Below are 16,814 nucleotides of genomic sequence, written 5' to 3' on the forward strand. Positions count from 1 at the left end.
AATATGGCTGCCGAGTGGAGGGACTTGCCTAAAAGGACTTTGCTTACCCATCTGTTCACCAGAAACCTGACATTTCTGTAAGGGTTAACTTCAACAACAACTGAAGACTTATATGGATTCACAAATCAGCACAAAAGCAGACTACAGGCAAAAAGTCAACTTCGGTAAAGAACAATAACAATTTCCATGCACTGAGAATTTGTCAAAAAGTCCATTCACATTCAAAGTCCAAGAGGTCACAAACAGAAAAGACTGGTGTTCCAATATCCACAAAGAACTTATCTCAACAATCTAGAGAGCAAAGAGTATATGCATATAGGATACATCCAACCAACTAGGAGAGCATTTGAGCCTCTACACTAACTTCTCTTCAATACTCAGCTGTTTGGTGCATGGCAAACAGTAGTCATGCTGAGTGATCCTAAAATGTCAGGTATGTTCTTGCCTCCATCTAGTGGCCAAGGTCCAGAGTTTAGCTAAGCAACAAGCCTGCACAGTTTGATTAAATCTCTGTTCACGTTTCACTGGGGTCAGAATAATTACTACTAATATTTTGGATTGACAAGCTAGCAAGCAAGCAAGCTATTTATCCTCATTCTACCGTGAGCCCATGTGAGTTTAAATTAAAAAACATTCAAAAGCAACCCAAAAAGAAAGCAGTATTGCAACTCAGACACAACACGAGACAAACACAAACATACTATTTTAGTTCAATGATGACAACGACATGCAGTACAAAGTACAATATAACATGCATATCCAACATCTTTAATGATTTTGAAGTCATTCATGGTTCTTACCTGCAGAAAAGAGTCTGAAATATCTTGGAAGCCTTGTGACTTCAAAACCCACCAGACGGCAATTATGATGGTAATCCATACATGGTGTGCCATTGGCATACAGTACCTGTGAAAGAAAAGTTATTAAAAGATATTACTTAGTTAATCCAGGAAGGTGGGTGACTGGGTGAGATGGTGGTGGTGGTGATGATGGCAAAGAGTGGCAGGAGACCAGGTGATCCAGGAAGCACAACAGGAATTCAGATATACAATCCAGAGAAATTCAGTACATTCTAGGCAACAGTTTCAACCAGTCAACAAACTAGGATACTGTTACAATGCAATAGGCACTAGGTCCAAACAAGGCCTAGTGAACTGCAACTTTGGACCAAACCATGTCCCATAGCCACACAACTTTTAAGCTTCAATTCACTTTAAACTTCCCTGATTCGCTGGCTCTTCGGTGTGTATTCCTTGGTCTCCTATGAGTCTAACATGAAAGGAGCCAGCGCTTAAATAGGCCAGTCAATTACCCCAATCAATACCTTGGGCTAAACCATTTAACAACAACACAGTGTTCCCCTTATGTAGCACTATTTAAGGCACACAATAGTGAAGCAAGCGCTTTATAGTGAAGGGGGGAACTCTCTAACCACCACCAACATGTAGCATCCACCTGGGTGATGCACGGCAGCCATTATGCACCAGAACGCTCACCACCAGCCTGAGGTGGACAGTGAGGAAATGAATGAACTAGAAAAGCATTTCCTGAAGGAAATACAGTGCATGAAAATGCAAAAATATGATGTAAAATATCATACAGAGTAAAAACAAACTATATTGGTTGCTAGGTAGATGAGGTTTAATATAGTTGGAATGACTGAACAGTTAAATAAGTGGATAGTTTAAATGGTTAAATTATTTAGGTAGATAGTTGACGATAACTGACACTTGGAATGGCTCTAATGTTTGCTAGCAGTTATGCTAACTATATTAACAAAGATAATAATGTTAACCAAGTTACTATGCTAACTAGCATGCTAACAATGTTAAAATGCTTAGTATGCTAACCATGTGACTTAGCTAACTTAGTTAATCATGTTTAGCAGTTATGCTAACTATGCTAACTAACATGCTAACAATGTTAACCATGTTACTTAGCTGACTTAGCTCATCATTTTAAGCAGTTTTGCTAAAAATACTAACTAGCATGCTAACATGCTAGCATGCTAACCATGTGACTTAGCTAACTTAGCTAATCATTTTAAGCAGTTTTGCTAAAAATGCTAACTAGCATGCTAACATGCTAGCATGCTAACTATGCTAACCATATGACTTAGCTAACTTAGCTAATCATTTTTAGCAGTTTTGCTAAAAATGCTAACTAGCATGCTAACATGCTAGCATGCTAACCATGTTACTTAGCTAACTTAGCTAACTAGCTACAGTGGGTAAGAGTCATAGTTGATGACAAGTAACAGTTACAATGGCTGAACAGTTAAAAAGTTCAGTAGTTTAAAGGGTTGAATTGTTTAACAGTGAAATATTGTAGTGAGGACTTTTATTTTGAAACAGTTTTTGGCAGAGGAAGCAGTTGAACAGGATGTGTAGTCTTAATAGGGCCAGTTTGTATGCTTAAAGCCTGAGAATGGCAGTTGGTCCAGGTGGCCCGAACACCTGCCATAGGATTCTAATTGCTTAACGGCCGTATTGTGATGTCATAATCATAATGTTAAGTCAATGGGGAAATTTTGATTAGTTTTTAATTAATAGTTTAAAAAGTATAAAAGTTACAAAGCTGAAAAATACATAGCACCCATGTCCTAAGTAAGACCTACGTAACATAGTTTGAATGAAGTTTCTACGTTAAACGGTTGAAGCTGCATTAAGTGCGTTAGAAGAAGAAGAAGAATAAGAACTAGAAAAGCATTTCCTGAAGGAAATACAGTGCATGAAAATGCAAAAATATGATGTAAAATATCATACAGAGTAAAAACAAACTATATTGGTTGCTAAGTAGATGAGGTTTAATATAGTTGGAATGACTGAACAGTTAAATAGGTGGATAGTTTAAATGGTTAAATTATTTAGGTAGATAGTTGACGATAACTGACAGTTGGAATGGCTCTAATGTTTGCTAGCAGTTATGCTAACTATGTTAACAAAGATAATAATGTTAACCAAGTATGCTAACTAGCATGCTAACAATGTTAAAATGCTAAGTATGCTAACCATGTGACTTAGCTAACTTAGCTAATCATTTTTAGCAGTTATGCTAACTAGCATGCTAACTATGCTAACCATGTGACTTAGCTAATCATTTTTAGCAGTTTTGCTAAAAATGCTAACTAGCATGCTAACATGCTAGCATGCTAACATGCTAACTATGCTAACCACATTACTTAGCTAACGTAGCTAATCATTTTAAGCAGTTTTGCTAAAAAATGCTAACTAGCATGCTAACTATGCTAACCACATTACTTAGCTAACTTAGCTAATCATTTTAAGCAGTTTTGCTAAAAATGCTAACTAGCATGCTAACATGCTAACTATGCTAACCATGTTACTTAGCTAACTTAGCTAATCATTTTTAGCAGTTTTGTTAAAAATGCTAACTAGCATGCTAGCATGCTAACTATGCTAACCACATTACTTAGCTAACTTAGCTAATCATTTTAAGCAGTTTTGCTAAAAATGCTAACTAGCATGCTAACATGCTAGCATGCTAATTATGCTAACCACGTGACTTAGCTAACTTAGCTAACTAGCTACAGTGGGTAGGAGTCATAGTTGATGACAAGTAACAGTTACAATGGCCGAACAGTTAGTAGTTTAAAGGGTTAAATTGTTTAACAGTAAAATATTATAGTGAGGACTTTTATTTTGAAACAGTTTTTGGCAGAGGAAGCAGTTGAACAGGATGTGTAGTCTTAATAGGGCCAGTTTGTATGCTTAAAGCCTGAGACTGGCAGTTGGTCCAGGTGGCCCGAACACCTGCCATAGGATTCTAATTGCTTAACGGCTCTATTGTGATGTCATCAGCCCATGTTAAGTCTATGGGGAAATTTTGACTAGTTTTTAATTAATAGTTTAAAAAGTATAAAAGTTACAAAGTTGAAAAATACAAAGCCCACATGTCCTAAGTAAGACCTACGTAACATAGTTTGAATGAAGTTTCTACGTTAAACGGTTTAAGCTGCATTAACTGCGTTAGAAGAAGAAGAATAAGAAGAAGAAAAAGCCTTGGAAGAACAGTACAGTGCATTTTCATGCACTGTAATAAGAAGCCTAGGAAGAACAGTACAGTGCATTTTCATGCACTGTAATGAGTCAATTACACTGGGGGATGATAAGGGGGCCAGATTGAAAATTTAGCCAGGACACAGAGGAACCCCCTCATTCCTGTAAGTGTCACAGAATCTTTAATGACCACAGTGAATCAGAGTCAGGACCTCATGGTAATGTCTCATCCGATTAGATTTCCAAGGTGGTCTCCCATCCAAGTACTAACCAAGGCCACACCTGGTTAGCTTCAGTAATTCAGAAGAGACAGGGTATCCCATCTAGCTGCTGGCACATTTAAGAGGGGTGGGGTGTCTGTACCATTATTCCCCATACAGTTAAAATCAAATAGCACAATGACAAACATGCTTTTAACCATCATTCCACACCAACTATCCAACCCAGATTACATTTTTGTTAGAAAAAAAAACAACACTGCAATTCCCACTACTGCTACTGTATGATCAATTTGAAACTATAAAACAGGGATTTTGCCCAGATGATTGAGCAGACTAGCTTGTATTAAACACAGCCTGAGTTTTACACCATGTGCTTTGTACTTCATAGTATCCCTATCCATCCATGTTCCATACACTTCGCAATCTCTGGCACTGAATTGTGGATTTAGTCTTTTGAAGTCTTATCTGATTAAACAACAAGTAAATACAACTGACATAAAATCCAAATTAACATGTTATAATTAATTTGTTTTCATATCATGTATACATACTTGTACAGCTTTACTATGGTGACTGCCAGTATGCTATGAAACCATGACTGAAAGTGTTACCTTTTAGCCCTTTGTCTAGCTGCTGGCACATTTAAGAGGGGTGGGGTGTCTGTACCATTATTCCCCATACAGTTAAAATCAAATAGCACAATGACAAACATGCTTTTAACAATCATTTCACTTCCCAACAACCATATTTTCCACAATGCAATGCACACAAGAGACACAAAACACGTACATGATAATGAAATAACGGTCAAACAGAAAGGAAGGTTAATGCACGCAGATGTGTGTCTGGGGTGCTCCCGCGCACTTATATGTATAAACGTGCATGTGACTTGGGAAGTCGTGGTGCACACTGAAAAACATGGCTCCCCGAAAGCCACTGTCTATTTCCAGCCCTGCGGAAGAACATACTGAACTGACCTGTTACTGTAATGCTTCAGGAAAGAGGTCGTCTCTGAAGCATATTTGAATGAAGTTGGTTCAGGTACCTGCCAAATGGACGACAGGAGATGCGGTCCAAACTTTTGTAAACTGTAAACACCAACTATCCAACCCAGATTACATTTTTGTTAGAAAAAAACAAAACTGTAATTCCCACTACTGATACTGTATGATCAATTTGAAACTGTAAAACAGAGATTTTGCCCAAATGATTAAGCAGACTAGCTTGTATTAAACACAGCCAGAGTTTTACACCATGTGCTTTGTACTTCATAGTATCCCTATCCATCCATGTTCCATACACTTCGGAATCTCTGGCACTAAATTGTGGATTTAGTCTTTTGAAGTCTTATCTGATTAAGCAAAGTAAATACAACTGACATAAAATCCAAATTAACATGTTATAATTAATTTGTTTTCATATCATGTATACATACTTGTACAGCTTTACTATGGTGACTGCCAGTATGCTATGAAACCATGACTGAAAGTGTTACCTTTTAGCCCTTTGTCTTTACTTCAACACATTGTCCAAGGACATGAACTAGAGGTTCTCCAAAAGACTTAATATAAATCGGGTTGTACTTATGAAATTACACAAAGAATATATTTAATTGAAAACAAAACAAAATATACATATAACTAAATATGTCAGAACTCATATTTTTAACACAATACTGATTAATGACAATGAACTAATATTTGTAAGGACATCGCAGATAAACACATTAAATGAATAATCAACGAACCAAAGAATTCACAATGTAGGTCAACTCTCAGCATATATCCCATTAACGTCTTGTTTTTTGCTGTCCTACCTTGCCGCTCTTCTGGTTGACATGCTTAATGATTATAGAGGCTAACAGATTAGAAGGTGCTTGCACTTCTGTATTGATGCCTGCACATTTTATGAGAAGTATGGGCTGCGTTCATCCAGGATTTGTTTTTTGGTGTCAGGCACCTGCTAAACAGGTTTGGTTTTGTATCTTGTTTCTTCTACAAGTCTGTTGTGGGAGGGGTTGTCACAGCTCCCTCAGTTTTATGCAGTCATTGTTTGTAATGAACAATGATGCATCTCTCATTTAATGGGTCTCTGTGACAAAAATGTCTGTGACAAAAGAGTGTCCTGTAAATGCAGACTTAATTAAAGGCTCATGAGTATTAACCCTATTACTTCAAACCTCTAATATTAAATTAGGGCTGTAACCCTATTACTTCAAAGCTGTAATATTGACTATTGATTTGTCTCTCCTCCTTTCTACTAAACTGTATCCCATGTATACTATGTACTGCGATCCTTGAACTGCTATAGTTTTTATATTATTATGTCTACATTATTCTCTTATATTGTCCATATTTAATGATCTCTAGATTTTATCCTTGCACTGTTGGACTTATTTGGACACTCTCTTAGAACACCGTACCATGCATACTGAAACATAGGGTCAGTCCCTGGCCTGTCACTGCAAGCATCTCATGCTTATACATCCCTTAGTACATTCATGTGGATTTTTGATTTAGTACCTTTTACTGTCCATATTATTCATGTGGATTTGTTATTTTATCATACTGTTTATGTTGTGTGTGATGTCTTTAAGCTACTGGGACCTTGATTTTCCCCTTGGGGATTAATCAAGTATCTACAGTATCTATCTATCTATCTATCTATCTATCTATCTATCTATCTATTATTCTATCTATTATTATTTGAAATATAAGCTAACCATTAGCTGTCCAAGTATATGCATTTATGATTTGTAAAATACTGTAAAAATGTTAATGTATGTTGTAAGTGAAGTGAAACACTAGATTTGAATAACAATGTACTGCTTTCACTGCCTGAAGGGTATGGTGCCACCTTCAATCTTCCATGCTTCTCTGCATCACATAAATCACCTGTCACAAAACAATTTCTCAGGTTGTATGTCAGTGCGTAAGCTATGCAGAGATAGATAACAACTGTTCAAATTTTTCAGAAAATGATTGCCAGCACAGATGGTTTAGAAGCTGATCTAACGAACAACACAGCCAGTACATAACAACAAACCAGCCTCGACATACACACATAATTGCATATGAACATTGCAAATGCAAACACCAACAAAACTAGGCCATAATGCTGCCAACGAGAAAAATGGTTTAAAACATACTGCCGACAAAACCAGCACAATCCAGTCCACATAGGCTACTGTTTGTCCCTGTGTTTCAGGAATGTCAATGGTGATGTCCCAATATGTGATGTGTGGCTATTATATAATGGGCCCTAATTTGAATGACCGGAAAAATACAAACTACAAAGTCAGGCAATGAGCAAAGTGTCTCATATGAAATAAAGCTAGAGTCGGATATGGGAGCATTAAGCTGACCTACCAATGCTTGGGACCTACCACTTAATATTTTGCTCATGCATTTTAATTTAGCAAATACATCTCACCCTGTAAAATCAGCTTTGGTTAGAGTTTAGACTTTGCATGTGTAACCTGCGTTGTGTTGAACCTGCGCGATTCAGCCCTGCACACGCCCGGACTCGAACCCGCGAACAGCAGCACCTCCAATCGGGAGGCGAGCACGCTAACAATTGAGCCAATAGCCCAGGCTAGTGGCTCGCATGCCAGCAGCACTCTTGAGGCGTTGGGGAGTGAGGTTTACCAGCATTCCACATGCACAGCTAAGCTAGCTGGCATCCATTACACATGTCATTAAAATTAGGGCCCAAGGAGTAATTTAATTTCTTATACTTGTATACATTGTGAGCTGACAGGGAAAAACTAACTCTTATTAACAGGAGTTATTCTCTGCAATGTGCCCTGAATGAGTGATGCTTACAGGCATTCTTCTTCAGGGCCATTGTTCAGACCAGACCTCCTTCATTTCTTTCAAGGAAGTACCTTTTCATCAATTGAGAAAGCTGGCAGAACATCTTCCCTTCAGATTTCCCTTGCTTTCTCTAATAATTATGTCACCAAAGGTACTGTCTGTTTGCATTAAAGGAATCTGCTATGCTAAAAACAGTAACAGGAAGATGTCTTCTCACAGAGGGTTTAAATTCAACAGATCCATTGTGATAAATTCTGTCATGGCCATGAATCATTTAAAAGGGCAACTTATCGGAAACAAAAAAAGCAAAGTGACATGAAAAGAATGTGCAAAATGATATGTGTCTCAAGGCTCACATATCACTCTGTTATCCCCCAAGCGATCTGGCTGGGGCAGTAAGCCTAGTCGTCACTGGTGACCATCGGCATAACAAAAAAAGAAGAGAAACCGCAGTTCACCACACAATAGTGCAACAATCACACCTTTTCAAACACAGTGAATGCTGAGTGTTTATTACAAGTGAACTAGCTTGGCCAAACTCTTGAAACCTGTTAGAGAGTGTTTGATGTTCTGACATTACAAGCAAACCCAAAAGATAGAAAGGGGAAAAGAAAGGGGAACTTTACTTGACTTTATCGACATAAGAGTGACATGACACCAGTGTTGGGAACGTTACTTTATAAAAGTAATTAGTTATAGTTACTCACTACTTGTTCCAAAAAGTAACTGAGTTAGTAACTGAATTACTCTATGATAAGAGTAACTCGTTGACAGGGAAAGAAACTATTTGCGTTACTGTTTTAAAAAAAAAAACGTTGTTTTATGAAAGAATTCGGATTTTTTGAGCAGTTTTGAGCAGCCAGTTGAAATGAGTAGAACAGACAGGTGTTTGTACTGTCGGCTACATAACTTTCGATATTTATTAGATAGATAGATAGATAGATAGATACAGAGCCATATAAAGGTAGAGTTGCGACAATGGGTGTTCAAAATTCGTTAAGGTCACGTGGTTCATGTAAACTTCAAAAAGTTCCCGGAAGTGATTGACAATGGATTAGAATGCATTAAATAAGCTACTGTTCAATGAGAGACAGAGCCACAATTTTGGGTAATTGACAGACAATAAATGCATTGATATACAATATTTATAACACAGTGTAATTATTGTGTAAACTGTGTAGTTATCCTACCATTACAACAATATTAAATTAAATTCCAGACCATAGCCTGCTAAATATCGGAAGGTGACCTTTTTTTCTCCCTTTTACGTATGTGTCACTTAATATTAATTTCTGTACAAAACCAAGACGGGAGATTAGAAAACGCAATAGCACCCACCCCATAAGTGTAGCCTAGGCCTATCTAAATTATCATTATAAAAAAAATGACCTACTGAGCTGTAAACAGTGTTTTTGAGACTGCGTGTAGCCTACAAAAGCGCATTGAGATTTTAATTTTGCAATGAGAAACTGTAACACAGCTAGTCTAAGTCTAACATTGACTTATTTGAGTTTTCTCCCCAATGTTTTCTCTGGTAGTTCTTCACTGATCTGAGATAATGAGCGAACTACCTTAAGTAGCTAGCGTCTCGGGAGAATAAAAAAAAAGTTTAAAAGTTTTCTAACATCTCTCCAGTGTAATGGTGGGCATGTTAAGTTAACCGTAGCATTACCTACACAGTAACCCCATGGTAATGCGATGCGAGTGATCATAATAACATATAAAACGTGATAAAGTCCTTGATAAATAACCAGGCTATGAACTCATAAACAACAGCATTTTTTTGTCACCGTTGGTCATTCACCGTGCTGTCGATACAGCATTAAGATGCTAGGCTAAAGAGCTTGAGATTCAGAGAACCTTCATGGTTGTGCTCATCCTGTCAGAAAATAGCAATTTGATCAGTGATCATGCATCATATCAGCGCAAGCTTGGTTTGAAACTGGTTTCTGGGGATAGGGTTTAAACGATCCTTCACTGGGCTAGTGCCTGCTGTGTTAATCGTGCTGATGCTAACAGCTGCGACTTCCTCAAATCTATATAGGTTCTCATGCATATTAGGCTAACTGTTACCAATGAAAATGAATGCAACATAAAAAAAAACAGGCTACTGCTCCTAACTGAAGAAACGTTTACGTTACTGTATTATTATCATTGTATAACCATTTGTGTAAGCAGAAATATTGTTGTGCTGAGTTCTAAGAACAGAGAGTTCAAGTTAAATGTTGTGCTGAGTTCTAAGAACAGAGAGTAGGCCTACAAGTTAAGTGTGCACCCAGACAGACAGGAACTGCAACCTGTCTGTGTGTGCGTGTGTGGGTGAGATAAGATAGATAGATAGATAGATAGATAGATAAAGTCGCTATGTCTTGCTTCCTATTTTCTGTGTGCATCTGTACAATAAAAGACACAGCTTTTGGGCTGCAGAGTCAGAGACTGATGGTGTGAGGAATTCTTCCTTACATTAGCAGGCTCTCCTCTTGGTACCAGAGTTTGTGGGTATGGTGCCACCTTCAATCTTCCATGCTTCTCTGCATCACATAAATCACATGTCACAACACAATTTGTCAGGTTGTATGTCAGTGCGTAAGCTATGCAGAGATAGATAAGAACTGTTAAAATTTTCTACATAAACTTTCAACTGACATTCTACCATGTCAAGTTTTTTTTTCAGTATATTTTTTGGGGCCCATTTTTGATAGGACAGTGAGAGACTGAGAGGAAATGACTGGGAGAGAGAGACAGGGTGGGATCGGGAAATGACCCGAGGTCAGACTTGAACCCAGGTCTCTGTGGGTGTTAGGGCCCGTATATGGTATGGTTGCTATAGCCAGTTGTGTCATAGTGCCCACACAGTAGGTTAATTCTTGAAGGTAACTGAACTTGAAGGCACCAGATTGTGTTTTCTTTTCAAATTCATTCAGTTTATTCATTCTTCACCAGCAGCGATGTCAGGATTTACATATGTATTGGCCTGGCACTTTTTGAGTGGGATCGTTTTAAACACAAAAGCCATACTACGTGTTGTGGTTCTTGTATCTATATGTTGGGGTTAAATTCCCTGACAGTTACCAACAATGCTAACAACAAACTCAGCTTCACTGCTGCAAACAAAGTTGGCTATATGCTTCGCCATATAACGAACCAGCTAGCCTTGTGATAACAAAATCTTTACCTTTTGTTTAGTCCACTGAAAGTTATCCACATATTAAACGAGAGGAATTGTTTTGGGGAAGCAGTTGCACTATATCCCACTTTTGCTGCCTTTAAGCCACTTAAATCCATAGCCTAGATGAGCATTGCGCATATGTTACAACTTGACATGATGGTGAAGCTAAATGCCCAAGAAACGTCACGTCATAAAAGTTGTAGGCCTACTAAACGCAAAAACTTAATGACAGCTTGTTCGTGTGGTGGTGTAGTGCTGCCTAATACATGGATTTCTATGCAACGTCACGAAAACATGCATGCGCAACCAAGAGGCAGAAAGCACCATAGAACAGCATAGAGCAATGCAAAAGAGCAAATGAATAAAATGAGTTTTTGTGCTGAAAACTGCACCAATTTGAAATCACGATGGTTAGAGAATGTTAAATATGTTCAATATCCCTAACGGAATGCATGTCTTCGCCAAAAATGACAAAATACGATGTTATATTAATAATGCAAATGAACTGCAAACTTTGAAATATAGTCTGAAATGAGATGTTATTATCATTGAGACAACAGGGGTACAATAAAATCCAATTGTAGCTTACAGCAGCCGCTTATTTAGGTTAAGTTTATAACGTTGTGGACGACCACCAAGCGTCTTCTGCCTCACGGCTGCGCGCGCATCTAGTTTTGTTGATAAATGGGAAACCCGTGTATTGAAATGGGATAGGCAAGGGTTATCTTATATTCAGCTATTACGTGTGGCACATTTATTGGGCTTTTAGCCTCTTTTAATTTATTTGATGAGCAGCAGAAAAGTCATAGTCGATACATAAATCGTTTATTATTATAATTAGGCTATTGATAGCCTACTATTACTTTACTACTATTACTATTACTATTATTTGTATTAGCAGGAAGCAAATTACTTTGATACTGTCATGGCAAAGTTTGACGAACATTTTGTACATCATGTAACGTAATACATGAACGTGCCTGTTTCCACCGACGCTCCCAACAGAGTGGGGAAAGTGTTGAGGCTTTTGTACGTAACTTGTACGAGCTTGCAGAGCACTGTGAATTTGAGGCTAGTAAGGATGAACAGATACGTTACGCGGATGGTGAAGTGTCTCTGAAACTGCAGCTAGAGCCCGAGCTCACGTTAGAGAAGGCAATCCAAATGGCTCGCCAGTCGGAGCTTGTGAAAAAACAAACACAAATGAGAACGGACAGTGAAGTGAACGCAATCAAACACAAACAATTCAGAAAGTTTAAAAAGGGCTGTGCTGGGAAGTGGAAAGGCGAAAACAAAGATAGATCATCAGAGGGAAAGTGCACGAGGTGCAACAGGGATCACGAGATGGGCACGTGCCCTGCACATGGGAAAAGGTGCCAAAAATGCAACAAGACGGGACATTTTCAGATCGTGTGCAAAGTTACAAAGCGTCAGGGCACGTCATTGGAGCGGATGGAATAAAGCCTGATGGTGACAAGGTCAAAGTGATAACCGACATGCCAAGTCCCCAGAACGTCAGTGAACTCCGCCAGATGCTGGGTATGGTGAATTACCTGGCCAAGTTCTTGCCTCACCTGGCCACCGTGCTGCATCCGGTCACCTCCCTGCTGAGGGGCGATGTCCAGTGGGTGTGGGGTGCTGCCCAAGAACAGGCCCTCAAAGAGGTAAAGAAGATGCTGGTCACAGCACCAGTGTTGGTCTACTATGACCCCAGCAAGCGGACAGTGGTTAGTGCAGATGCCAGTAGTTACGGCCTAGGAGCTACCCTTCTCCAAGACCAGGGAGATACTCTGCATCCAGTGGCACTCTGCTCACACACTTTGACAGAGACGGAGTGCAGATACTCTCAGATCGAAAAGGAGTGTCTGGCGGGTGTCTGGGCATGCGAACGATTCTCACGTTACCTACACGGCATGGAGAGCTTTTGTCTAGAGACCGACCATAAGCCGTTAGTACCATTAATCAACACCTACGACCTGGATAAAGCACCACTGAGATGCCAGCGCTTACTAATGCGCCTCATGAGATTTAATGTGAAAGCAGTACACGTGCCAGGCAAACAACTCATAATTGCAGACACACTGTCCCGAAACCCACTGAAAGTCAGTGAAACGTCGTATACTGACGAGGACGTGAAAGCCTACGTGCAAGTGGTGATGGCTACCAGACCGGTGTCGGTTGACAGACTGGAGAAGATCCGAGCAGCGACCCTCCAGGATGAGGATCTCCAGAGAGTCACCCACTACATCTGTCACGGCTGGCCAACTTCAATGTCTCAGTTGCCACACACGCTCCAGGGCTACCACAAAGTGAGAGCTCACCTTTCTGTAGCTGACGGCTTGCTGCTGTACGACGACAGAATCGTCATCCCGGGGTCACAGCGGATGGAAGTGCTGTCCAAGCTCCACGAGGGTCACTTCGGCTTGACCAAGAGCCGGGAGAGAGCCAAGATGTCAGTGTGGTGGCCGGGCATCGGACCGGACATTACCAGGTGCGTTACAACCTGTGAGTTTTGCATCACAAACAAACCTACTCAGAACAGAGAGACTTTAATGACTACTCCATTACCCAATGGGCCATGGCAGAAGATAGCTGCTGATCTGTTCGAGTTAGACGGGAAACAGCATTTGGTCGCAGTCGACTACTATTCCCGTGACATCGAGATAGCCCACCTGCCTAGTATAACTAGCAAGCAAGTGATCAGTTGCCTCAAGAGCATGTTTGTACGCTGGGGTATTCCCCTCAAGATCATCACTGATAACGGCACACAGTTTGTGTCAGCAGAGTTCAGTGAGTTCAGCTCCGAGTCCAGCATACAACATCAAGCCCGCACTACCCGCAAGCAAATGGTGCTGCAGAGCGAGCAGTGCAGACTGCCAAGCGGATCTTGCGCCAACCAGACCCACACTTGGCGTGGATGAATTACAGAGCCACCCCAATTCAGTCTACTGGACAGAGCCCTGCCCAGCTTGCAGTTGGTCGCCAGATCAGAACGAGAGTTTCAAAGCTAAAGTTCATCAGAATCTTGGAATACACCCGCTTGACAACAAGAGAGATAGAACTAACGACTGGCCTTTGACCGTAGCAACCATCCATTTAGAACTAGTAACGGCAGTTTGTCCTGTGAGTTGAGAAATTAGTTGATATGTGTCGGAAGAAATTAGTTCTACAAACAAGACAGTTTTAGCGATTAAAACGTTTAAATTGTAACAGGAAATGAACACAACGCAAATGGCAACTGTCAGGATCTGGCCTGGACCGTTGGAGTTTGTGCCACCCTGGTGGCCATTTTGTGTATTGTCCTGTGTTTGTTTTTGCCTGTTCCCCATGTGCTTTGTGTTACCTGCCTGTCATCTGTCTTTGTCTCCGCCCCATCTCCTTATTTGGTCTGTGCTTCCTGTCTTGTTTGTTTTCCCTCCATTTCTGCCTCCTCACCTGTTCCCTGTTATTGTCTCGTTGGTTTCGTCCAGTCCTCTGTCTCTCTGTTAATTGCTCTGTGTATTTCTACCCTCCTGTTTCTCTGTTCCTGGTCGGATCGTCTCTCTGTTTCTCCTTGTGTAGCCCAAGTCCTGGTTGTTGTAAGTAAGTCTAATTGTTAAGTTTGTGTTAAAATAAATCGTGTTTTGTCTGTAATTCTGCCTGTTGGAGTCTTGCACTTGGGTCCTCCTGCACAACCCTGACAGCAACAGTGGAATAAGCGTCATAATGGACTCCACGGTGGTCTGTTCACAGAAATTAATGCACTTACGAGGTTTAAACGGCCCTCTGGCCCTCCGTTTTACAACCTCGACCGTGCATTAACTTCTGTGAACAGACCACCGTGTCGTCCATTATCCCTTACTTGTTAACTTCCGGGAACTATTTGAGGCTTCCATTAGCTGCCATTGTTGGAAAAAAATAGAACATTAGCGTCAATGAAGTTGTCGCAACTCTACCTTGACGTACGTACGTTTGACTTCAGCCTGTGTCATAGGTTTTTGTTGTGAGGCAGAAATATCTAGCTTTTGCTGCTTGCAGGACTTTGCTCCGAGTCCTTTATTGCTAGTGGATGGCGAGCTATCATCTGAGGTGGAGGTATCGGTGTTTTGCTAGCTTTAGATGCGTGTGTGAGATGCTTCGTTAAATTAGAGTTGCTTACAACGGATGTCGACAAAGTCTTCGCTCCTGGACATAATGTACACATTACATGCACGTTCTTGCCTTTGACCACAATGAATTTTAAGTAGTGCTTATATCTCCACCTTGAAAATGCCAACTTCATCGGATTGCTCCAGACCTCTGCTGTTTCGTCGAATCTCTTTTGTGTGTGTGTGGCGCGTGTGCTGGCAAGTGTGTAAAAACACTGGCTCTGATTGGCTACCATGAAACATGACTCTGCCTTAGGCAATCATAATCGTTTACATTGTTATTAACCCACCTCCTCATTAGCTGTGAGCCAGGGATGCGTTCAGATTACAGTTTATTCAATCAATGCATAGTAACGCACTGCATTTAACGTCCAGTAACGTTAACGGCGTTGTAACAACGGGAAAAGTAATTAGTTAGATTACCCCGTTACTGAAAAAATAACGTTGTTACCTCGGCGTTATTCCAAACACTGCATGACACGGTCATGAACCCTAACGCTAACCCTAATCCTAATATGTCACTTAATAACAGAAGTGTTATGTTATAAATGTTTTAATGCCTACTGGTCGGGGTTCGAACTGGCAACCCTCCAGTTCCAAGTCCGAAGCGCTAACCAGTAGGCCACGGCTGCCCCGTGTAGGCCTAGGCCTAATCAAATCAATAAAAAATAAGTTCGATAGAACGTTGAAAGCAACACTTACCTCCTGCCTTACATAAATAAATAGGCTAAATAATAATTTCATATCTCTTGCATTGTAGAAAGAGATGTGCATGTGCCACAAGTAAACTGATAGTTCCAGTCTGATTGTGATTGGCTAAATCACGTTCGATGCTGTTGTAAAATGCAGCATAAATATACACCTTGACCGCATTTTGTGTTATATTACAACCATAATAACTTCATACAAAAGTTAAAGTAGCTGCATCTCTATGGAGTCAAAACAACGCCATAAAGATTGTGTGCCCGTGAAATGATATTCACATGTGTAATAGAGTTTTGTCTTCGAGGATATGATTTGCACAAGTGTAGAACCGTTTTGTAGCTGTGGAATTAATTTGTGTGCAAAAAAAATATTTTGTGCACTTGCGAAAAACATTTGTCCACAGGGATTTAGTTTGAATGTGTGGGGAACAGCTTTATAGCTACAGGCATGGGAGAAGTGTGATATCTAGGCCTATCTTTCGTGTGCAATTGTGCAAACTAGATCTACGAAGCTACAAAACTTTTTTACAGACACGGTCTTGACAGCGTTTCTGCAGAGCCAATCAACACATTGCATTGCCTACTGACTAGCCAATCAGGGGACGTCCTGCATCACATCTCTCGGCCAGGGTCGGCAGGCACAGAGCTAGCAAACTTGGGTCTTAAATCTAACAAGTTATGCCTTTTACAACAAGCTTTTTGATGGACAATTGGTGTTTAATTTCCATAATCTTTGTCCAGTGAACGCATAAAACCGTC

The 16,814-nt window shown here is 40.1% G+C and overlaps 1 protein-coding gene across 2 annotated transcripts in view; it reads right to left on the reverse strand.

Annotated features, from left to right (window-relative positions):
• The window catches only part of LOC121712342 (fibrillin-1-like), a 178,556-nt gene extending 172,452 nt beyond the window's left edge, over positions 1 to 6,104 (reverse strand). For both annotated transcript variants that reach the window (XM_042096540.1, XM_042096538.1), the window contains exons 1-3: positions 5,988 to 6,104; positions 5,218 to 5,285; positions 801 to 906 (exon numbers count right to left, since the gene is read on the reverse strand). In XM_042096540.1, coding sequence (XP_041952474.1) covers positions 801 to 899 — 99 coding nt within the window. In that variant the 5' untranslated portion in view covers positions 900 to 906; positions 5,218 to 5,285; positions 5,988 to 6,104. The remainder of the gene's footprint in view (positions 1 to 800; positions 907 to 5,217; positions 5,286 to 5,987) is intronic.
• Between the last annotated feature and the right edge of the window lie 10,710 nt (positions 6,105 to 16,814).

Source organism: Alosa sapidissima, chromosome 6 (genome assembly GCF_018492685.1).
Source record: "Alosa sapidissima isolate fAloSap1 chromosome 6, fAloSap1.pri, whole genome shotgun sequence".
Lineage (NCBI taxonomy): Eukaryota > Metazoa > Chordata > Actinopteri > Clupeiformes > Clupeidae > Alosa > Alosa sapidissima.